The 26,421-nt window shown below is 35.0% G+C and overlaps 1 protein-coding gene across 1 annotated transcript in view; it reads left to right on the forward strand.

Moving 5' to 3' along the window:
* Positions 1 to 26,421, forward strand: part of LOC145661729 (trypsin-1-like) — a 157,672-nt gene that overhangs the window by 84,706 nt on the left and 46,545 nt on the right. Inside the window, exon 5 of the mRNA XM_081727064.1 lies at positions 9,447 to 9,583. Within this exon, the coding sequence (XP_081583190.1) occupies positions 9,447 to 9,583 (137 nt within the window). The remainder of the gene's footprint in view (positions 1 to 9,446; positions 9,584 to 26,421) is intronic.

Raw genomic sequence — 26,421 nt, forward strand, 5'->3', positions numbered from 1 at the left:
TGACTAGAAAAAGGTAAAGGTATTAGAGAAGACATTATAGAAGAAATTCACAAACCTTCCAGAAAGAATTATCCTAGGTTAAGTGTTATTGTTAAAGGTATAGATGATTTATGGCAAGCAGATCTTGTGTAAATGTACAGTGGCGTATTAAAAGGTGGTTCCAAGTTAAACAAAGGCTATAAGTATTTGCTAGCAATTACAGATGTATTTTCGAAATATGTGTTTGCTGTTCCTGTCAAAGATCAGAGCAGTAAGAATGTTACAGAAGGATTTGAAGGATCCTTCCAAATTCCTACATTCAATTAGCAAACCAGTTAAAAGTATAATTAAAAATGGATTTAAATATTTTAATGCACTTAAGGTAAATATGCCATTTACATGCAGCTTCAAAAAAGATAAACAGTTTCGAGAACATAATTTTAAAACATCAGATGAAATTATACTTTCTATTCACTGATCAAAATGAGTATTATAAAAATGCAACTAGAAAAATTGGGGCAGCGATGGAAGAGTTTCAAGGAAAGGGTTCATGTTGGACTTTGCATTCTGTTGACTATCTTGAGCTAAGAATTAACAAATACGTAGTAATGAATGGATCATCATATATAGAACTTCCAGAAACAATTCAAAGAAGAAGAGCATGCATTAATATTAAAATCAAAGACCAAGAATTGTCTTATGGTCTGTTTTAAGAGCATTACATCCTGTTGATAGAAATCCACAAAGGGTTCCTAGACAATATGAGCAAGAACTGGAAAATATTTTAAAGATATTCCCTTTCCTGTACAAATTACTGATATAGCAAAATTTGAAAATAGAGCTAATATATCTATCAGTGGCTTTACAATTGATGATAATGAAAAAAATTACCCACTTAAAATACCGAAAGAAAGAAAACAAAATCATATTCGTCTTTTATATTTAAAGAAAAGGGACAAAACACATTACTGTTTGATTAAAGATTTATGGAAGTTTGTTGGAAGTCAAATAACAAAATATGAACACAAGAGATTTTTATGTGAGGTATGTTTAGCTAAGCATTTTGAATCAGAAGAATTATTAAAATGGCATGAAGAATACTGTGGTTTACATTCTGCTGCTAAGATCATTTTGCCTAGAGAACGGAATAAGATATCAGAATTTGTAAATGATAAGCGTCCCTTAAGAATACCATTCACAATAATAGCAGACTTAGAATCAATGGTAAGAATAAGTGCATGTCAACCTGATCCTGAAAGATCCTACTCAAACGCTTATCAACTACATGAACCTAATACTTTTACTTACTATGTAAGAAGCACTTCGGATTCTTATACAAGTGAACCAGTAGAATACATAGGGGATAATGTAGCAGATGAGCTTATAAACAGGTTAACAGAAGTATAGCAAAAGCATATGATACTTATACACCTATGACTCCATTATCTGAGGAAGAAGAGATATTTGAATGAGCTACAATATGTCATATTTCTGAAAGAAGTTTTAAGCTCTGCCACGCTTATTAGTGAAGAAAATAGAAAGTTTAAAGATTAAAATTTAGTATTTAAAGAAAAAGATAAAAGAAGGAGCTATACACTTACTGGGGAGGCAGTATCTAGGTACAAATTTAGAAACAGATTAACTGGGGAGGAAATGAGTATTGAGCGTTATGACCATCATGTAAAAGTCTGTAAATAATTTAAAACACTAAATGAATATACTCAATTTTATAATAAGACAGATGTTTTTCAACTAACAGATATTATTAAAGATTTCAGAGATACAGGTCTTAAAACATATAAATTAGATTCAGCGTGGTATCATACCGGTCCTGTTTTTTTTTCTGGGATGCAACGTTAAAGACGACAAAACAAAAATTAGAATTATTGACTGATTATGACAAATTACTGTTTATAGAGAAAGGTATAAGAGGTGGAATTTCACAATGTTCAAATCGATATGCAGTTGCTAATAATAAAAACTTAGATAACTTTGAAAAGAAGAAAAAAGCTCTTATATAATTTACATGGATGCAAATAACGAGTATGGTTAGGCGATGAATCATCACATGCCGCATGGAGGTTTTCAATGGATATATGTTAACAAGTATAATGAGAAACACTTAGCAAAAACAATACTAGAAACAAAAGATGATTCTGAAGATGGTTATATTTTAGAAGTGGACTTAGAATATCGAAAGGAACTCCATAATAAACATTCAGACTTTCCCTTAGCTCCTGAAAACTACATTAATAACAAAAAGGTTCCAAATTAATTGGCAACTCTATATGATAAAGAGCATTATATACTACACTATCAAAACCTTAAATTCTATTTTTCACAAGGAATGAAGCTTAAAAAATAAATAAGGTAATAACATTTAAACAATCAGCCTTGTTAAAGAAATATATAGATCTAAATACTAATATACGGTCACAAGCAAAGAATGCATTTGAGAAGGATTTTTATAAGTTGGCTAATAATGCTGTTTTTCGTAAAACTATGGAAAATATAAGAAAATAATAAATATAAGATTAGTACATAATGAAAATTTGTTAGAGGATTTAGTAGCTAAACCCAGTTTCAAAGATAGAACTATATTTATTCTCTGAGAATTTAGCTGCTCTTCATATGTATAAAACTAAAATTGTATTTAACAAACCTAACTATGGAGAGATGGCAGTATTATATATCTCTAAAATATGTTTGTATGACTCTTACTACAATGTTTTAAAAAAGAGATATGGGGACAATGTAAAACTGTTAATCACTGATTCTGTTATAGCACATATAGAAACAGAATACTTTTTTAGGAAGATGTGAAAGATATATATGAATATTTAGATACCTCTGATTATAAAGAAGACAATGAATATGGATTGAAATTAGTTAATAAAAGAAATTAGGAAAATTTAAAGACGAACTGAAAGGTTTTGTAATTGAGAAGGTTGTCGGTTTAAAATAAAAAAATGTATGCTATTAAAAAGAAAGGGGGAGATCAGGATGATCCGATTAGAAAAGCAAAGGGCATAAAGAAAAATGTAGTTATAACAGGTCTATCATTTGAGGATTATGAGAACTGTGTTTTAGAAAAGAAAGAGTCATATAAAATAAAAAATCACATTCGTAGTAAAAAGCATCATGTATTCTCAGTAGAAGAAACCAAGTTAGCTTTAAGTGTTTATGACGACAAGAGGTATATATTGAATGATGTTATACATACTCTAGCTTGGGGTCATTATAAAATAGGATTAAGAGAAAGATTTGATTCCCAAGTAAAAAGAGTTATATGATCAATATACTAAGAGTAGACGAGAAAGAGAGAAACAACGAATAAAAGAGCTAAATTAGATTTAAGTAATTTTAGATATAATGGTTTTATTTATAATTTCATAAAACAGTAGTTTATTTATCTTTACTCCCAATGTGAATAATGCATCATCCTTACCCTCGATTTCAAAAATGCGTTTATATAATCATTCCACTTGTTATTATTAATATTATTGATAAAGATATGATCTTTCTTAAAATTTAAATAGTACTTTAAATTCTTGTAGGGCAAAGCATTATTCCACAGGTCGCTTATTTTATGAAGGTGATATTTTGCTCTTTCATCAAGTTGAACTCTTCCATTCTTATAGTCGATGTAAAATTCTAAAAATATTACTTTGATATAATTCAGTTCGTTTTGTAAGTCTGTAAATTCTTCTTCAGATAATTGTTCATGATTTACAACATTATAAGCAAACGCGTCCATTTTTTGTTTCATCATTTTGTTTGTTCATTTTATTCCAGCATGCTTTACACTCGTCTCGTCTCGTCTTGTATTTTCATTTCAAGCAAGTTCTTGGTATTGTTTTAATTCCCCACAAATTACACACTTTTTTCATGCTTTATTAAATATAAAATATCCAAAACAGTTATTTCATTTTTGTTATGCGAGCCAGATGAGAGATAATATATACAATTGACTGTGTTCAACATACTAAACTTTAATTTCTCATCATTTATCCATCTGTGGACCGATTTGGATCAAACGAAAAACTATCGGTTCAATCAAAGAAAGCACTATCAGTTATAAGTTTTTATATGTAAGTTTTTATGGTTGTATATGTCATAAAAGCCTGTGCGCAAAATACCCTGCCCAATCTCACTTTAGAATTGTGTTTGCACTAACCTTCTGTGTTAAATAATATTTGCCAAAAGTACTGGGAGGGTGTGTGTGCTCAAACTGGTATTGATGACACTTGGAGGGGAAACGATGGTCTAAAAGTGTGCTTATACTAAATTTTTTGCAGATTTAGCCTAATTCATTGGTTGGGGGGGGAGGTGCTTAATCCGGTATCTATGACACTACTTACTAATAGTACACTAATTCTGAATAAATATATCATTAGAGGAAACAAAATGTTATTTCCTTATTATATTGTTTTGGTTCCTATTAACATTTTAAATTATTATACACTTTCTATAATGTTTTGTAAAAAAAGTAAAATGGATGGCCTGGGATGGGATTCGATCTGGTGTCAAAAGAGTATAAAAATACCAGTCCGCCACTCTATCCACTTAAACACAGAGACTACGATCTGTTGCCTGCCTTTTTCTTAACAAATAAATGTTCATGGCTATAGAGCATGCCACTTCCATATTTAAGAAAACAGTTTTCCTCTTTGTTTCTATATTTCCGTACAGCATCTTGGTTTCAGAAGCTAATTTATAATTGGCAGAAAAGTTACACCCTAGGTTTAAACCAATAAATACAATATTTTACTCAACTTTCTAGTTTCTTGATTCAACTTCTGGCTACTACGATACTACCAATCGTGAAATTCCCTCTGCAGTCGTGCTCTCCTACTGCAAAATTATCTCAAAAGCATTATTGACAGTATACACAAAACCGAGCATAATTTTGTTTTTTGCTTATATTTTTATTATTTTATTATTTTTGAAAATATCTTCTTGAATGGATTGATTTTATTATCTCCACTTACTAATAACTGAATTTTACCCATAAGCCTAAGGAAAATGGAATAATTGCGAAAAATCCTGGGTTTCAGTATACGCATTTTTTTTGCGCATGATGGTACGTCGTTATTATACAAATGAAAAAGACATTGTTTAACGTAAAGGAAATGGTTGAACCGTTCGGTTTGAAGTTTTTAACATAGTTAACACCTACTTCAAACTGGGTTGTTCTCACGTCATATTTATTAAAGTGCGTATCCTAATAGAGGAGAGAGGGTTAATAATACATAACAAATAGAGCACTTTGCGTTAGTGAGATGAAACTTAGTACCGTAAGACGGGGTTACTTTTCACAATCGTATGTAACTTGCAAACGTAATGATTTAGAACACTGTATTTTAAACTGACCAGGAATAACATCCCAACCGTAATTAGTGGGAGATTTACGGGATTTGGGATTTTCAGGCTGAAACCCACACTAATTACATGCATTTTTAAAAAAAATCTAATGCTAGTCATTCCTATGCGTATAAGCTGAAGCCCCCCCGCCCAAAGGTCTAGTCATTTCTAGAAAAAAATAAACAAAGTATTTGTGAGCGAAGCCTCTCTCAAACTGCATCCACCACTGTTCATAACTTATATTTAACAAGAAATTCATTCTAGCATCTTTCCAAAATTTTAACTATTGCATTGAAGTTCCATTATACACAATAGTATTCTACGAAACTGACTTAACTTTGACGGAAAATCTCGTACGTGATGTCTTTTAAATTTTCGCGGCCTTTACAGTGACTGCTTTCCATACCTCTACAACAATGAACTCTCTCGGTAATTAGAACTGATGTTAATCGCCAATAGTATAGCCAAAATACAGTTAGATGTCCTATCTTACGGTACCAGTTCAAACTTCCTCTTTTCTGTTCATGGCTCTGCCGACAGAGGACTGTGAAACTCTTTTCATATTTTGTGCAAAGTAACCCCTGATGTGCAAACCCTTTATTACGGCATATAAAATCCTTATTAAAAACGATTAAGCACGTATCCAAGCATTTTGATAAATTTCGGTATGAAGTGAGGAAGAGGATCAATTTCTATAACTTTTGTTCATTTAACAATGATGACAACGAGCTTGTATGTCTCGTGTTCACATTAAAACGAATGATCTGCTTGAAATGATTTGTTTTTTACTATAAGGTATGTAGCATTTAGCTCCAGTCGGAATTATATAATGTTACATTCATTAACATGTGTGCTATAAGAGGAAGGTAAAACTAGGTATATAAATATATTGTTTGAAAATGTGAGCTCGTCTTCCATGGGCTTTAAATTTAGCTTTGAAGGAGAGAGGGGGCAAGTTCCAAATACGTGGTGAATATGTCAAAGTGATATCGCGATTGTCTGCCTGATCAAATAACATGAGTTGTTCTTAAACCTTTGATTCACAAGTTTGTTTCTTCTCCACAGCAAACTACAGACTTAATTATCATACTCTGCATTTGTTTCAAAGCGATAGCTATTACCTGATCAAAAACTTCTGTCCGGCACTATACAGAAAATGGCCCCCTCAATAAGAGAAATTTTTAAGAAAATGCTAGGACATGTTTCTGTTTATTTATGATAAAGAATTAATATACTGAATTTCAGCTCTACAAGTTGAACGTCTTGTGAGATACCAAATTTTTCGCAAAAATTCGGACCCCTTAGAATATGTAATATAATGAAACCGATACGCGTTTAATAACTTCCCAGTCGGGATTGGCGCCTCCTATATACCAAAAATCATTTCATTTGACATTGCAATTTGGATGTGATGATCACACACACAAAGTTACATTCAGTTTTTCATATAATAATTCATATATTACACATGATTCCAAAATTTTTTTCTCAATATTTAACTCCTCTAAAAAGTCACAGGTCACTGAATTTCAGCTCTACAAGTTGAACGTCTTGTGAGATACCAAATTTTTCGCAAAAATTCGGACCCCTTAGAATATGTAATATAATGAAACCGATACGCGTTTAATAACTTCCCAGTCGGGATTGGCGCCTCCTATATACCAAAAACCATTTCATTTGACATTGCAATTTGGATGTGATGATCACACACACAAAGTTACATTCAGTTTTTCATATAATAATTCATATATTACACATGATTCCAAAATTTTTTTCTCAATATTTAACTCCTCTAAAAAGTCACAGGTTGCGTCTCAAAGCTAACTAGTAATTATTACAATTGCTATTGTTACAATTGCAAATATCAATATCTCAAATTGCCTGAAATTCTTTTCTCTATAGAAACAAATGAAAAAACAAGAAAAGGGATGCCTTGAAGGTAAAACGTAGACAAATTCACTAGTGTTCAGAAGCTTTCTACAATGCACTGAGCAGAATGGGTGGGTGGGTAGTAATGCGTTGTTAAGTCAGAGTGGATCTGTGAGTCAGAGTGAGTCCCGGTGGGTGGTGGGTCGCAGTGGGTCACGTTCTGTTGTCCCGTGACCCACTGACCCGCTCCATCTCTGGACTGCACATGCGGATAAAGCAATTATATATATGTGTTTCAACTTTCCTGACATTACTTAACCTCCACTAATTTAAGATCATTTACAAAAAAAATGCAAGAAACTAATTATTAATAACATATATAAAATATAGAAATGTATTTTGAAAGAAAAAGTAATCGGTGTACTCGAGACTCGAACCCACGCTGACCACACAAGAGCCAGACACCTTACCGACTTATCAACGCCAGAACTTGTAACATCTGGCTTTGAAGCGTTATTTATATTGCGTGTGTTACGTAACAAAGCTACGAGGTGTCATTACTGTTGCAACGACCTCCTTCAAGACCCGTTTCGTAAATTTACGAAATAGCTCATTTAATCCTTAATCAACCCTATTATATATATATATATATATATATATATATATATATATATATATATATATATATATATATATATATATACCCGATGTATGAGTGTGTGTTGAGGCACCCAAGACATTAATTCATAAGAGATTAATTTATTCTTGATTTTAATCTACAGAACAAATGTTTTTAATGAAAACATGGGGCCTGTTGCTATAGATGGCTAAAGGCCGTAAATAACATTCAAACTTCAAGTGTAACTGTGGTAACTCGCTGGCAATGGCCGATTAACACGTTTGATAACAGCGCGTGTAATGGTTCATTTGTAAACGCAGTTGATAGAGCCTGTGTAGATAAGTGGATACCTTGTGTAGCTGTCGCTCTAAGGATTCTGCGTTCGAGTCTCAGCCTAGACTTAGTTCTTCTTTTTTCAAGGAATTAAACACTATGAATGATGTTCGCGTTCGATACTGAAAAGGAGATTTATCCTATGAAGGTAGAAGAAAACAAGCAAATACAGGAGACAAGGAGAAAGACGGAGACTTTTTCCATGTCTTTTGCTCTTTCCTTTCCCTCTTTCCTTCTATTCTCATTTTGTTAAGTTTCCATACTTTTTCGGTCTCTGCATGATGCGTATTATTATTTTCGTTTCCTTTGCATTAATTCCCACCTCTTTGAACTTAACGTAAATGGAATTTCTGTAGATTTATCTCGTTGTTGTTTCTCTAAGTGATACTCTCAGATAGTAATACTTTTTCCTCCAAGTGGAGGAATATCCTGGCATGTTATGTTTTCGGGAATGTATTTACTGTCATGTTGGCTGTCCAACTATGAGACATACAGCGAAACTATGCCGTTACTGGAAAAAGCTTTCATTTCTTATATATCCAACCTCCACTTTGTAATGTTCGTTTCGTACATCTGTAAATACCTTCTTCTTGGGAGTTCACCCACTTGGAATAAGAAGGCCGAATACATAAAAAGAATAATTACTTGAGCGTTTTCTCTGCATTGGACTTAACTCGTATGTCCGTGTCAAGGGAACCAAGGTTGCTTAAATTAGATCGAAATTACCATAGTATCTTAGTTACCCTGCAATCACAATACATCCTCTCTGATGATATTCTCTTCAATGCTGAGGCATTTTCATCAAGCTCTGAGTTGATGGTAGCACAACTATCCACTTGATCACTTATGGCAATACTTGTCTGCAATTGAAAAACTCAATTTATGTCTCTTGGTTTTTATGTAAGATTTAATACCTCAAGGCAATTGAAGTACTGAAATCTCTTTTGAAACCCGAAAAATCAACTAACAGTCGGACATTACAAACGAATTTCACCGGGCTATTTCTTCTTACTTTTATTCACGGGGCTACAGAGAAGAAAACTATCCTACATGAACACTTTTTTGCATTAAGAAGAAGGAAATGTGTCATTGTGGAACTCTCAATTTCTCACTCAAAAACGCCTGAACACATTTTTAGACAATATTGTGATGTTTCGAAGTGTATTTGTGATGAGGATTCTGAACAACTTTAAGTAAAACTGAAATTAAATAGATAGTCTCTATATGCGCTACAACCACATGCTATAATATAACTAACACTAGATTATTACTATGTTCACAGGTGGTAGCAGGTGTTGTTTCCTATGACGGAGTAGGTGAATATGCGCAGCGAAGAACAGTACCCGTGAATAATGTGTGGATGCATCCTGGATACTCTGCCGTAGATGCTTTCATTTATGTTCCAGGAAAGCTTCTCCCGTAAGATAATAATTTATTTTGTTAATTAATTACTTAGAGTACAGTTTCTGATAACAGAAACACCGTATACTTCGTAATTTCTCCAAAGATTATCTGTTACAACTTAACTTTCCATACTTTCTTTTATCTACAGAAATTACTTAAAATTGTACTGGAAGACAATTAAAAAGAAGTAAAAATGTCTCTTAACCCTTAACGAGTTTTCGTAACCATATGGTTACACATTTTTTGATCTTGCCTTTTGGGTTGAAGAGTGTTGTATTTCGGTACTGTTCGTTGTAGTTATTTCTGTAAATACTTTCTGCGATGGGAGAGCAGCTATTGCCCCCTTGTGACAATTCTGGTGAACTTTACGCAGGAAGTAGTATGTGGATATGTTGTTTTGCAAGCAGTGCTAGAAGCAGACAGAAAATATTAAATACTGAAGGTAAGCCGTTTATGCTTTTATTTTTCTCGATATGTTCTTGTTTGTAAGTCATTGTCCAACAATGTGCAACTATGAAAACGGCATAATATCAACAGTTGATTACTACTTACGATAAAAATATACTACATAACCATTCGGTTATATTGTTCGGTGACTGATCAAACGTATACTGTGTACAGTAAAAAAAATACAACATACTGGACTAGCTTATATTGATGTATCATTTGATATTTTTATAGAAAAGCTAACGTGAAAGAGAAACATAGTACTCAGTTTATTATTCAAATTTTAAATTTCATACAGAGGCTGAGTATGGGATATATATATATATATATATATATATATATATATATATATATATATATATATATATATATATATATATATATATATATATATATCCCATACTCAGCCTCTGTATGAAATTTAATATATATATATATATATATATATATATATATATATATATATATATATGTGTGTGTGTGTGTGTGTGTGTGTGTGTAAATACGTTTTACTGTGAGATCTGATGTCAGGTGTAAAAGAGAAATATTGTAATAAGCTAAAGCTATTTACACTTTTGCAGGTGATTGTTTCGTCAAAAATGGATGAAGATCTTACGTCCGTAGATATATCCTATGGAAGGAAACTAAGAATAAGGCCAACAGTAGTGATCTCTTTGTCTTCTAATCTATCGGATTTCGGAACCTCAGATTACTTGCAGTGATTCAGATCCAGATTATATACCTGAGGATAATACAGAGTGAGACATCAGTCAGTTAAGACCCCTGTAGCACAGGAACGTCTTGGCATCCACATTCGGTTCATGGTATATGTTCTTCGGGTGGGTAATGGCCCATACTCTTTGACATGGTTGCCCTGGCGGCCATCTTGGAAGCCGTAATCTTGGATCCAACTTTGAACTTTTAAAATGGAAGGGGGTATGCGAGGTATCATTTGACATGACCTCAATTTCAAGGAAACAGGATGCAATCCATTTCACCTACCATTATTGGTTCAGAAGTTATTTTCTCAAAAAAGGGTGAAAATTTGGCATTACAGCATTATTTGCTGTATGTGCTATCCGTCTTGAGCAAGACGAATTGCAAAGCGCCTCTGCCAATCCGCATGGATTCGGAACAGCATGTCGAGGTTGACGGTTTCACAAAATTTGAAAATTCGCTTCATTAGATGGTACATATCATGGATGGGTTCTCGATAAATAAGGTTCTTCAGATACCTCAGAGGAAGAAATCTTGTGGCGTGAAATCTGGGTCACTCTACCCGTCTCCGTCGCCCTATCCAATGTCCCGGAAATGGTGTATCAAGCCATTGCAGTGAACATAACGCATAGTGAAGTGGAGCTCCGTCTTGCTGAAAAAGGATGGGAAATCACCGTTCTCATTCAAGAGAGGATTCTGAGTTTTCAGTAGTGTTCTTTGATTACTTTTTACGAGTGTGAAATTAATGCAATATTTGAAGGATGTAATGAAAATTTCAACTCTTCCAAAAATGAGACAAAATCGTTTAGAATGATGTCATATAGGAGAAGATCAGATTTTGTCAAAGAAAGGAAGAGGAAATTATGATTATTATAGTGGTAACGATATCATTGAGGTAAAGTCGGTAAACAATAAGTGCGTAACGATCGGTAGCACGGTAGCAGGAATTCAGCGACTAGAGTATGTAAAGAGATATTACAGAGCGGAAGAAAGTTAAGAGCGTGTTTCATGTCCTGATATCATCAAACGTTATAGCAAACACACGAGAAGTGTAGACAAGTGAAACATGTTCATAGAACTTTGCCGTACACGAATGAAAAAAAAAAAAACGATGGTGTCTTAGAATTTTTGGGTACATGCTAGATTTAGTTGTTGTAAACAGCTGGTTACCTTACAAAAGAGAGTGTAACGTACTTGGGAAATCATCCAAACATCTTAAAGAGTTTTGGGTTGATACTGCATCTGCTCTAGTATCATGCGGAAAGCCTAAACGAGGAAGGCCATCTTTAGAAAACTTGGGCTAACCTCAAGTGAAAATTTATCGACTTGTTGCTTCGTGACCATGTGATGATAGAAGGAAAGATTTTGTTGTTCACTGGCCAGCCCACACATCTAAGGGAAGATGTCGTTTTTGTAAATCGTGAGCAACAAGCTCAGTAAAGGATTCCTTCATGCGGTTAATCTGTAAGTATATGTATCACGGTAAGGAATGTTTTTGGCACTTGATAACATATAACCTTTGTGGACTCCTAACTCATTGTTACACTACTTTGATATATTCAAATTTAAAAATATAAAAAGTGAAATAAAAATGAAGAATATTCTATAAAACTACGCATATATTTGAATATTATATTTTATTCAATCTGTATTTTCAGCGGAATGTAAATGTTATTATTTTTCTATGTGCATTCATAGATAGTACCTTGCATTTTCTTATAAAATTAATATTCCAGATTTAGATATTAAATCCTATAAAGTCAACAACTCTTACCATGTTTCATTTCTTATGAGACTACTATTCTTTATTGAAATGTGTTACTATATGGCTACAAGTACTCAAAAAACACTTTACGGACAACTGTGCAAAGTAGCCATTTGGACACAACACAGTTCTCGAAAACTATTGGATGGAAAATTTAGAAAACGTCTTTCAAATAATATTAGATCAAATAGACGACATACTGCAAGTATCATATTTTTTTAAAAATTTTAAGAGTTAGTGAACTGTTGAGGGTAAATATTTTATAAAAGCACAAAGTTCAGTAACATAATTGATTATGTTAATTGATGAGAAATTTGGATGTACAAAATACATGTAACTTGGAAACATACTGGAAGTGCATTTTATTGTATACCATACATTTATCTATATTATGAAGTAATATAATGGGAAAATATTTGATACAATTCGTTAAACTAAATTATATTAAATTGAGATGTCCTGCTAACAGTGTTGGGAAGTACCCAGCTCCAAACGCGTACCTGAGGCCCGCACCTAGGTACATTCATTATTTAGTACCTGTACCTAGGTACGATTTTCCTTTACCTAGTACCTATTTTTAGGTATATTTCTTACGTACATGTTTTGGTAGGTAGCACACAAATCAAATATTGCAGATTTTCATGTTTTTAGAAATCATTTCTTGATCCCTTTCGCACACATTGGTTTTCAGTGAATCAACTTGTTACCTGCTTCACAAATGATCAAAGTTTAGCTATACCATTATTTGCTAGCTCATATAATTTTTGTTTTACGTTTGAGCTAGTATCAAATCCAAAGCACAAATGAGTCAAGACGTGATGTAATTTAACTTGTTTTGGTTGGTTATGTTTGGTAAGAACTGGCATCACTGATTTCTTTTGCTCACGATTGCTTGGCTTCAAACCACTCAATTTCTGTTCTTCAAATGCCAAAGGACGTGAAGCAAGAAAGTGATATTTACGATGGAGAGTTTTTTATGAAGTTGCTGAAAGAAAATGAGACCTAGTAACTGTCGAGTGCAAACTTTAAGTAGGAATCTCGAAAATAAAACTACAGCAAAATTGAACAGGGAATGTTTATAAGCATGTTAGGGTAAGTATGACATTCGGTTCATTAAAGACGTAGTGATTGATGGGAATTATTAATGTGAATTCCCAGCTAACTGCAGAATAACTAAGTAACTTCGTGTCAATGATCGATGTAAGTTGTTCCTCGAGCAACATGCACGTTCTCGCAACTTTCACAATCCCGAAGTTGAAACTAAAATGGATCGAATCTTGTTTAGAGAGGCTCAACATGCGCAAGTAATTATTGTTTAGGAAAGCTGAAAAGTTGTCAGAAATTACAACTAGTGAATTAGGAGCAGTGCCAGAGCCTTTTGACTGCGATTTGGATGATGTTTTATGACTTTTTGAAACAAAAGCCTACCTTAGACACGCTTTCATTGGCAGTTAATACAGCCAGAAAGCAAGTACTGTCCTATTTGGAGGAGGAAAGCAAAGATCTGTCAGCATTGCATTCGTTCACAATTATGATACAGATCTTTCTAAAATATAATGCATTTTTGACCGCATCTACCTTTTTTTTAAATTGTTACGCCCTTTATTTGGGAGGTGAATGAAGGATGAACAATATGTGGAAGGCAAATGTCGGGAGGCAAAGGAGATTTCATAAACTTTATTATAACCATGTTTTCCATATTGCAGGACATTATGGCCTTTAACCATAATCAGAAGTATAGGTAAAGGATAGGAACACTATCTAGCAATGCATCAGGAGAGTGATAAGAGCTGAATAGTGGTGATAAAATGAAACTATGAGGTGCACTTCACATCACAACACAACACAGGTAGGAGTGTTAGAGAGACGAATGAGTGTTATATTCTGTCCAGGGGCTGCTCTGGACACAATGAGAACGAGGGTAGCCCAATTAGTACGGTAGGGTTACTGTGCAACATAAGATGGGGTGATGTATTGTGGGGAGATGGCAACGAAAAAGTTATCAAGAAGTTGCAAGTCCGGACTATTTGGCGGAAGAACGTAATGGTATCCCCCCTCAACAGCAGAGAGAGTGGGGAAGGCTGTGTAATAGAATAGGGTTTGCGGAGAGTGGCTTCCTGATGCATAGTACCAAACAGTAGCGGATGGTGAGTCTGGAATTGCTTCGTAACGTAGCGGAGTCTGAGATCTTCTAGGTGGTAAAGGATGTGCGGAAAAGTCGTTTTCCTTTACAAGTGTCTGGTTGGGCTTGGTAATCTAATGCGGAATGCAAGGCGGAGGGCGTGGCGCTCAAGAATTTGGAGTCTCCCGTAGTATGATTAGGGTGCAGAGTGCCAAGCTGTAAATCCATATGTTACTGTGATGTGAGTTATAAGCTGGACATCGCTCACAACGTACGGGAAGAGGTGGAGGTGAGTGAGACGGTTCAACCCGATGTCGTTTCTGGTATATGTAGGCACCATATCTAAGATCATCCACGGTCTCTTGACTGTTTGTGAGAACTCGGGCCATATAAGTGGGTCAGGATGCGTTTTTTATGCAAAGGCATTTCAGGACTGAATGACCCTCCAGCTTAAGTTCATGAGCGATCTCAGCATCCGTGAACTGGGGATCTACTCCTCGTATTACAACAGATAGAGCTTGAAGCTTACGAGGAGGTGGAGGCTGCTTCGCCTGGTTTGATGCAAGCTTTTGAAGGTTAGTCGAGGCGCCGAAGATCTCGAAGGAGAAGGTGTTACGAAGAGTGTTTGCCATGTTAGGGTCTGTCGATCGGGTGATAATACCAGTCTTGGTAGGCATTAGCTGCTTGACATCCGATCGTGGAATGTACTTGAGTAGACGTAAGTAAATCTGCATTAAATCATGGTGTTTGAAGTCGTAGAATGCAAAAAGAAAAGAATGAACTACTGGTTTAGATAATGACTTCCCGGGAATCTCGATATCCATATTGCTTGATGCTGACGATGACTCAATCAGTGTATGATGGCGTTTTGTTGGATTTGTCATCTGGAGAGCAACAGAAAAGGTAGCAGCTGTTGTAGGGTTATCAGTTGGACTACTTGGCTCTGACTCTTGGCGGGCTTTTCGTTTGGCGATTTTTGCCGCCGTCAGAGAAGGACCCTGAGCAACAACAAGAGGTAGTCCAGTATGACCGGGGCTTTGTCCAGATGCCATAGCGAAGGTCGTCTATTCAGATAGGTTACGGGTTTGAAGAGGACCACCCGTTTGGATAGTGGTCTCTAGGTGGGCCAAAGAGGCTATCAACCTGCGTAGGTATCTGATGAGGTGGGCTAGATAAGTCTCTCAACCGATCCACACAGAAATCTAGCTTCAGTGACCAGGATAGTGGGATAAGAGATTACAAAACCCGTCACTATGCTCTAGTAGCGCTTCAGAGCAGAGCAAAGCAAAGCTCTGGGAAAGTATGAATGTTGCCGCATCTACCCCAGCCGAGCGGCTTTAAGCACCAGAGGATAAATTTTGACTGCAAGAACAAACCGTCTAACTGACGATATGTTTGAAAATTTACCACTTTTAAAATCAAGTTACGGTAAGAGGAGAAATCTGAAATTTTGCTACTGGTGGAACTCGAACTGCTTCATTCAGCCTCGCAGTATACGAGTAAAAGCTGCAGTGTGGGACAAAGTTTGATAAGTGTTTGTGTTTTCAAACAACGAAAAAAAACTGCTCACTTTTATTAATGTAAATTGCGTTTACTGTAGTCATTTTAAATAATATAAAATATATCGCGTCTTAAACAGTTTCCTAGTACAAATTATTTGTGTTTATTGTTCGGTGTCGACGTTGTACTTGAGGTTTCAAGCGCATGCGAAATTCTGGAATAGAATTTCTGTTAAGGAAATACATAGAGCTCTCGAGAAAATTGTGTAGTCTGTGATCATGTGGACTTTCATTCTAGATACTTCGTCATTTCTGGACTAGCTGGTAAGTACTCTGCAAAAAATGTTATCCATTAAATGGTAGTATATCAGTTACTTTGATAAGGTTTGTCACAAACATAAACAGACATTCCCCCCCCCAAAAAGAATTTACATATCGAAAGATCTTTCAGTAATGAACCAGAAAATTCAAATGTTTTCACTGTGTGTCAAAATGGATATGCACTCTTAATGTACAAAACTCAACTGTCCTTATCTAATGTACAATAAAACCCCTTGTCTATTACTATAATTAAATATCATATCCTAACTTCACTTGACAGATAACTATTCATTGATATATGAACATTCTTGGGTAGCAACTTGTACGTAGGAAACTATCTACGTACTTTGATCAGTACCTGTACCTGTGCGTAGCTACATTGGCCAACTAGTACCTAATACCTAGGTAAAATTTTGGTCAGTACCTTGTACACTCAACCACAAAAGTATCTCCCCTATAAGTGCTCTAATTCCATTACTTGGGATCCAGGTAATTTGCCGTTGTGAGAACGCCTAGACAGATGCAAAACAACTTACACGTAACTTTTCTCACCAACTTACACGTGACAGCTGTTGGTATCCCTGATCCAGGTGTTTATCCAGATAAAATTGTAAAGTAGGTGATCAACGAAAACGTTCTCCATTCTAATAAGAATCTCTATGTTTCGAATCGTGTTTTACAAAGAACACCATATATCTATCTTAATATTACTATGTATGGTATGTACTATTTCTTTAGATATTGTATGTTTAGAGAAATAAAAATACTGCTCACGCATGAATCAGAAAATGCTTGCAAGTAGGTTAAAATATCAAATCTAGAACAACTGCTGGAAATAAGTTAGTAAATGATTGCCTTCATTCAAAGACTTTCTCCAATTCTCCTCATTCCAACATCTTTTTTTTTCTGGAGGAGAGATCCTTCTTGTCATACTGAGTATGTATTGAAATTGAAACATTAGAAAAAGTTTCAACCTGAGATTGATTTTAACCCGGGTCCTCCGAATAGAAGTTTAATACGCTAACAACATACGTCACTTCATCTTTAATCTAAACTATTAGCTAGTTAAAATCTTAGCATGTAAGACTATACAAAATAGTAATGATCTTAAAAGGAGACGTTAGTTATGTCACAATGACTTACTAGAGGTTTCCTTCTTTAACTCGAAACCAAGTTATATAGACCTATGTCAATGAGGAAAAATTCACGAATCGTTTTTGAAGTTGAGGCTTCCCCATCGTTTTTAACTGCTCCCGATTTACATTACTTCTATTCTTTCTCTTCGTAACTTCTAATTTCCAAAGATATCGGCCAATAAGATCAAAAGATATCTGAAATTCTTGGAATCTTCCGCACACCAAGGTCTGCTGCGTTGCTAGTTACGCCTACGGTCCCATTCCATACCGGACAAATTAATCAAAAGGACAATATTGACAAATCTGTCAATAATATACGAATATATATTATTTCTCGTGCCCCTAATAGTACACACTTTTTACTGAAATGGGACCACTACTCATTATTGTTTTATTTACCCTTAGTGTGCTGTTCTGTTTATGTAATGTAGTGAACCAGTTTGATGCTTCACTTATAATTTAATTTTCGTATCGTATATGGAGTAAGACAATTTTGTCTCGAAATGGGAAACTCTCGAAAGGAAAGGAGCTTCTCTGGTGGGGGAGTGCCCCCCTGTCCCCAGAAGTTAAGGCCGTGCGTCGTGGCAATCATCTTTCTTAATTGGAAGGTATTGTTTACGTAATTGGTTTTGTAATTCTGTTAATTTTCTTATATTATTGTGATTATTATTATTGTGATTATTGTGAATATTATTGTGATTATTATTATTGCAAAGTCGAGACTTGGCTACATATTTTATATTTCTTGAATTTTTTGATCGAATTTCAATTCGTTTTGTTGAATAATCAACAAAGTCTAATTTAGGGGGTTTCGAGGAGGGAAATATTATCCTGTTGCTTTTTATTGATTTACTTGCATCCTGTACCAAGCCTGGATAAGAGATTTCACCTTTCTATATCTACGGGAAGTACTCTAAAGGTTGTGATGAACATGAGAAAATAAGTGAATAAGTGATGAGATCAATGAACTTTGCGTATTAACAACATTTAAATTAGCATGTTGTCAGAAAAGTCATGACGTATTTCGGTTAAATATGACAAATCATGGTTTGTGGTATACTAGAGTTATTCGGATCATGCAATAGTTTGTCATGAATAGCTAAGATGTTGAATGTCTTGTAGGAATATTGCTCTATGTTTGGTTTGGTTTTACATACTTGATCAGAGATGCCGTGGGTCAACGAAAACTTGACCCACCACCCACTGATCCCACTTTGTCCCATGATCCACCATTCACCTTGGTCCACTCTGACCCACTACCGACCATCACCCACTTCGAACCACCACCCACCATGAACCACTGCCCCACAAAGACGCATCGTCGTCAACTCTGACACATGATCGACGTCCTCTTTTCTAGCGACTAAAAAGTTTATACTTTCAATAAAACCAAATTGTCAAATTCTAACTAATCGGAGTTTGAATTTATATTGTCAATCCCTCAAGCACCGCTCTGTTACAATAATGATGGGTCTGACCTTTAGGATATAAAATGGTTAGGTGTTTATCATGGGCGAAATTACGATGAATTTCAATTAAATTATCGTGGTCTGATTATTTCCATGTTGAATTATCGATAATTTTCAGTGGAATAACGGATAAAATTTGAAAGTCCAAAATCAAGGTACGTACACCAACATACTGAAGTTTGCATTGCAAATTTTATGTATATTTTTCTCACAACTTTATGGCTTGATTACCCTGTGCTCTAAGCGCTGTATATAATAAACAAGCCTAAGCAATTATTATAAAGCGTATGTTAAGCACATGTGGATATATGATGCGAAGCACTGTATTTTTTGTTGAGATGAGTTGATTTTGAGTTTAACGTCTCTTTCAGCAGCGAGGCTATATGAAACATGGACCTACTTCATGCCGTAAACGTCGCCAACGCCAAATGGCCTACTTGCGGGTAAACGTCGATCGTCAATATAGAGACGAGTCGAAGGATTGCTAGTAGTGTCATACTGCCGGCAAGCTTTCATCGAGTCGAAACAGATATCTTGCGTCGGGGTGTTGAAATTACCACCGCGTAGCAGCAAGGACCGTTTTGGTCCGTGCTCCTTTGATTCGTCGCCGAGAATCGTGAAGGAACCAACATGAACTATCGCCAGTCATGTGCATGCTGTTATTATTATATATTAATTTTTCCTGTTGAATTGTTCCTAAAGTGAGCTCCGAGGGTCAAGAATAATTTCTGCCTCAACATCATGAACTGTAAAATCTTGAGGGCGATAATTGTATGAATTTAGTTGGTAACTGTCGTCGATCATTAGAAAATGAGCATGGGAGAACTGTGAAATAAAGTAAAAAGACACGTGTCATTGTGTTATAAAATTACATGGCGAACGCATTTTATCTTATTCTAAACAGTTATCGTCTCATATATACGGTTAAAAGAGCACTCTGATTGACCAAACTAAAAAGATCTCAACGATTTATTCCTTTACAAGCGACGGCTCCTTCATTGCCTCCGCGGCGATGTCGGAAGAACACCCGCCAAGTAATGATAAAATACGTGGATCGAGCCCCTCCGGGGCACTTTTATGGTACTGTTTTAGTGCTTTTAAACTCACCTTAATGTAAACAAATCAGACATGTAGGCGATTTAACATATTTTGGAGGAGTAATTTTGTGGTTCATTGGCGATTTGTTGCGTCAGCAGATGCTGTCTAGAATACAGAGAGCAGAGAGTGTCGGTGGGTCAGATTGCGTAATAGTGAATGGTGGGTCACGGTGTGCCGTGAGCCGCAGTGAGTAACGGTGGATGACTGGTTGCAGTGCGTCACATGCCGTTAATCCACTGACCCACTCAGTATATTAGATTAATTTGACGCAAAAACCCACTCCAACTCTGGATTTGACACCACATAGAAAATGGAACACCAAAGATTGCATGTTCATTATATTTCATTGTATTGCTTCAGGGAAGCGAAGAACGTGCAAATAGTGATTGTGATTTTTACTGTCCTTCATCTTTCTGTGGTTTTGTCCGTGTCCTTAAAAAGTTACTGGAAAAACTGAAAAGTGAGTAAAACGCGTCAAAATAGGAAACAAGGTAGTGAGGAAGGTTCGTTAAATTAATTAACTTAAACAATCCAGTGCCCTGAAACACCATATTCTAAGCAATATAAGTATCGGTCCAATGCCGTGCCGTGAAAAATCAGGGCCCCAGTGGATATGGCAGCGCCTCCGTACATATCAGTTGTCAATCTAAAGTTGAAGTTGACTTCTCTGGGCTATTCTTTCTGGATAATACTTTACTGTTTTATCACGATTGAAATCAGAAAGTATAGCATTATTACAGTGGAACCGTAAAAGTGTGTAATTACTTACCTCATTGCAGCTCCAGTTTTTCTTCTCCCGGCACAGTGATGTCTCGGAATAGTAGTTTAAGCGTTAGTTTCACAATGTTGTAGACGTAAGTTGTAGCAATTCAGGAAATTTTTATATTCTGCAAAACTGATACTTCTGATGTATACTAATATGAAAAACATTAAATTTTGCTGGGTCTAAGAATTGAGACAACTTCCTTTATAGGTGAAATGCCAACAACATAAAAATATGTCATCCCTATCAACCTTCTTAATTGTCTAATAAGTAACGTGTTTTGACAAGAATTGATGATTCCATAAGGGCTAAACACGTCCTTACTGCTATAGTATGGGCTAAAAATAAGTTCCAAACAATTGTTCCTAGCTGTGCGCAAATAGTTTTTGAACTTACAATAGGGATCTCTAGTCACGAGAATGATCCTATTTAAGATGTCACTTCACATGCCGGGATTTGAACCCTAGTAGCTGTAATGGGAGTTTCGTGCTTTCACAATTTTTTAAAAGAAATCGACCCAACCTGAATATTGTTCGGCACTGGCAGCTCATGTACTTTCGACGTTTTCCAAACTCTACAAGAACAAGAACATAGAAATACTGAGGACAATTAAAATACTGACCTTGATCTTCAGAGAAATTCGAAGCCCTACTGTATTGCGCCTCATGATCAGAAGCCGAGCGCCCGTGATCACTCGGTTTATGTCACCGGTTCAATTTGCCACAAACTCTTCATGTGAATATAAGAAAGCAAACTAGTAGTTATGGAACATAAACATGAAACTGTCTATTTCCACACTACTTGATACAATTCACAGAATGTGAAAATAACTTCTGTCGTATTTTGTTGTTTGGGAATTAGAAGTTATGGTAAAGACGAAATGCAACGTAAATCGGGACCATCTCTGCAAATGATGTCCAGCACCGTAACGTAGGTTCTTTTTTGGGAGCAAACATTTATAAGGTTATTTGGGCAGCCTATAAAAAGTGGATTGTCTAATTATTGGGCCCATTCTCTCCAACTTTCTCTTAATCTTTATGGGCCCTCGGAGCCTGTGGGCCCTCCAGAAGAGCAAGGTCTGAGGTTCCGTTAGTAACTTCCTAGGCCAATTACATACATAACAAAATTATTAAGGGGACAATACTGATAAATCTCAAAGCCTACTAATAAATATTACTGAAGTGCGTCCACGACTCATTTTTGTTGTACTTACCTTTTGTGTGCTGTTTTTTTTTAATGAAATGTAACGACCCTATTTAATGCTTCTTTCTAATTTTATGTTCATATCGTATATGGTGTAAAAAATCTTGTCTCAAAATGTGCCCTTTCGAACGGCGGGTAGTCTCTCTGGCGGGGCAGTTGCCCCCCACAAGTTACGGCTCTGCCAATGACGTAAGATCAACTTGAAGAACATTTCGAGATATTTTCCTCATTGATCAACGTGTATATAACTTGTTGATCCACGGAAATCACGAGTAAGTCATTAAGACACTCACACAAGTTACTTATATTTTCTTATTTATATTTTGTTTATATTTGTTTGTTTCTGTTATATTTGAGTATCTTGTTTATATTTTTCCAAGAAATGATTGTAACTGGATATTAGTTTTTGCGTAAGGTTAAGTGGCGCGGTAGGTGAGTGGTTAGCATATCCAACTTCTAATCGGTAAACCCGGGGTCGAATCGCGACCAGGCTGAATCTTTTTCAAGTGTTCCTGTTTTAATTTTAATTTCAATGCATACTCAGTATGATAAGCAAGATTTCCTCTTCTCTAGAAAGAAAAAGATGTTGGAATAAGGAGAATTGGAGAAGATCTGTCAATGGAGACAGTGATTTACAAACATGTTTGCAGCAGTAGTTTTAGATTTGATATTTTCGTCTACTTTCAAGCATTTTCTGATTCATGTGTGATCAGTGTTTTTATTTCTTTGAATTACAATAAATAATGAAAAAATACATTATATACACAGCAATATTGCGATTAATATATGATGTTCATTGGAAAACACACTCTGAACCGGAGAGATTGACCTCAGAATGAAGAAGTTTTTCGTGCGTCATTTACTCATAATTTTACTTGCATAAAAATTGGCTCAGTGCTACCAACTGCAGTCAGCGCCGAGAAACTGTACGTGTAAGTTGGGTTGCATCTGTCGAGGCGTTCTCTTAACTGGAAATGACCTGGACCCCAAGTAATGAAATTAGATCGGTCAGGGGGGATATACTTTTGTGAGTGGCCGTACGTTTACCTAGGTGGAGAAAACGAGTCGCTAACCCAACACTGCCTGCGAAACACTTATCACGATAAACTAACGACCACCTCACTTCACTCCTAATATAAATAAAACGTTATCAATAGAGTATCTTATAATACATTTTGGATCAAACATAGGGAATAATATTAACATTTATATGCATATATAACAGAATTGATTGCATGCAAAATATTGAATAACAGTAACTCAATGAACAGAATAAGAGTAAAATTTATTTATTTCTTAAGGGAACTCTTCAATTTTACAAGAGCAAGAAATCAGACGTAAACATACATTAATACTTAGCAAAATTAAAATTGGTTTGGATTTTTTGAAAACAGACGTCTTACTTCATATAGTTTTTAGAGAAAAGAATATCTAAAATACCAATACTAGTAGTAACCTGCCAAATACCCCGGGGGTTTATAAAGTGAGAAATATTTTAGTTCATTTCCAGCTATTTCGAATTCATTTACCAAATAAACCTCAAACGGCGATACAGATATCTCACCGACGGAGGGAATGCTATATGTTCAATATGTCCCTTTCTCACTTAACACAACGTTTTGGATCCCCCAGCAGACTTTGGAAATTCAAACCTGTTAGCGACTATGACTGTACCTCCAAGTAATGTATTTTCAACGGTCTTTCACCAAAGTCATTCTGTACATTTTTATAACGATTTATATTTATGTGTAAATAAGCATATGACACTGGAAAGGTAGCAAAGGCTATGGTCGGGCACAATAGTTCTTAATTTAGCAGTACACGTAAATTTCAACATTACATTCTACATTATTCGTTTATGTTCATAGAGATGTCGCATACAATGGAACTTCAAGTTTTTAATCAGTTCTTATAAAATGCAGCTAAAGTACTTATCTAACTGGTCTACTGACATCTAATAAACATTTCATCATTTTTGCCTGGTATAAGAAAACTGCAAATGGATGTCTAAATTAAGATTATACAATTCATTTTCTGTTTTATCCTCTCATAAGACTAATTAATATTAATTAATTAGGTAGTTTTCTCAAGTTAAACTAGAATTTATTTTTATAGTTATATTAAGAAATCATTTATGATAAGCACACTAGTTCTTTCGGTCATAGATGAATTTGTTACATATTAGTACTAAATGAATGAATATATTAATCACCCTGTTATCGAAGATAGTATGTTGTAACTTAAAAGGAACAATATTTGCATCATAATTAACGATAAAATGGTCTTTACTATCAACATAATTTAACAATACTTCAAATCTCTTGAATGTCCAATTCAAACTTACAGAATTTAACAAACTGCTTCCTACGATTCGTTCGTGAAATCGGAAAAGGCTATTTAAAGGCATAAATAATGTATATTTTACTAATTGGATACGTATTATAAGTTTGATTACATTATGAAGTTTAGTATGAAGACCGTTATAACTATTACACAAGTTCTTCACAAATTTGCATTCATCATCATAATCTACATGTCATCTACGCGAAAATAAGTAATGTATCATTAATGTGAAGTACAAAAGTGCACATATTTCGCCTGCAAATTGTATGAGGTCAACAAACAAGTAATCATCCAGTTGACTAATTCATTATGTAAATCGTTTTCTATAACTTAGTATTCATGAACGGAACACTCATGGTAGTAACGCACATTGATCGAAGGGCAGACCGCAATAAACTTTCGTATTTCGCTTAAGATATCCAGTAAAGAAATAACTTTTTACGTTTGCGTTTCCATTAATGATGGAAAATGATTATTCTCCCCAAACTAAGTAAACAGGAAAATAGGATTGAACACAGTAATTATTTGAGCTCCAAAAGACTAATAATCTTTTTTTGATAAGTGGCATTATTAAAAAGTTTCTTCCAAGAATAATGACAAAGGTCTATATACTAAACGGATGAAAATTTTAAGAATCTGAGAAAGTTGAGATAGAATACTTCGCCTTCAAGGGATTTCTAGTTGATAATATCTTAATCTAAGCACTAAACATAAACAAAAAATAAATAAAAACAACAAAATTGGAAATTCCAAACCTTAGAGTACAAATTCATGAACTCTGGTAAAGTTCTTACCTTGTTGTATCAAACTAAAAGTTACAATGATTCATTTCACATGTAAAGTTGAATCTGTTCATGTTATATGATTATGAAAGCCTAAATATACGGTCACACACATTTTGGCCCATTTTCGTTATGTTACCATTTAATTCACAGAGTTACCAAGGTTTACCTTTGCAATACTTTGTGCCGTATTCAGTTATGCAATACGACAAAGAGCAATCATAAAAGAATGACCATAATTTTGTTGCTTTTATTCTCTTTCTGTTGTTTTGTTGGTATATCTTCGTATTTCCCCCTTTCCCTTTCTCACACAAGGTTTAGTTTATGAGAGAGTAAATCAGATATAATGCTTTATCAGAGAGTAATTCAGATATAATTCAAACTTCTACTACCGAGTGATATCTCCGGATATATACATCTTTATGCAAAAAAAAGAGTTTAGGAGCTTTGACCCCAACCAAAATTTTGAAATTGACTCTCGAAGGGCAACAAGAAGTGTGCCGAAACTAATGAAATTGTGTACAGATATTGTAGACATTTTTTCATTTTATTTCAAGGAAGCTAATTTTTAAAAGGGCATGCTTATTTGTCGTTCATGTTATGTATATCCAGAACCGGATTTACACAGGTGAACCGGTGAGCGAACTCCCCGTCCCCTAACTTGTAAATATAAACTATTTAAATTGAGATACTAGCAGTGAAAATAACAATACGTTTCGAAATTTATCATATTATATTTAGTTGTAAAGCTTGGAGCGTCGAATGTTTCTAACATTTCTAATGTGTCAAATGCTTCGAGTGCCACAAACACTTCGAGTGTCTCGAACATTTCGAGCCTCGAAGACGTCGAGCTCCTCGAGCATTTCGAAAGTCTCGGAAGTCCGATAATTCGATAAATTTGAAATCCTTTATCGACGAAACAAGTTTGAAATTTTATCGAATTGCTTTCGATTACTCAATTATCGGAAGAGTCGTACTTCCAACAGCGAAAGAATTTCTGAAACCGCTTCAGTTGGTCTATTAATTTATTATACATGATGAAACTATATATTACGCCCTTACTTTCCCAGGTATCATTTTCCGGGATAAAATATAGTAAAATATATAATCACTTCTATTAAATAAGCATTTCAATAATGAAAGAGTTTTCGGAAAACAGTTCCGTATAGTCTCTGAAAATTTCTTATA

The sequence above is a fragment of the Thermobia domestica genome, chromosome 10 (genome assembly GCF_964235325.1).
Source record: "Thermobia domestica chromosome 10, izTheDome1.hap1.1, whole genome shotgun sequence".
NCBI classification, from domain to species: domain Eukaryota; kingdom Metazoa; phylum Arthropoda; class Insecta; order Zygentoma; family Lepismatidae; genus Thermobia; species Thermobia domestica.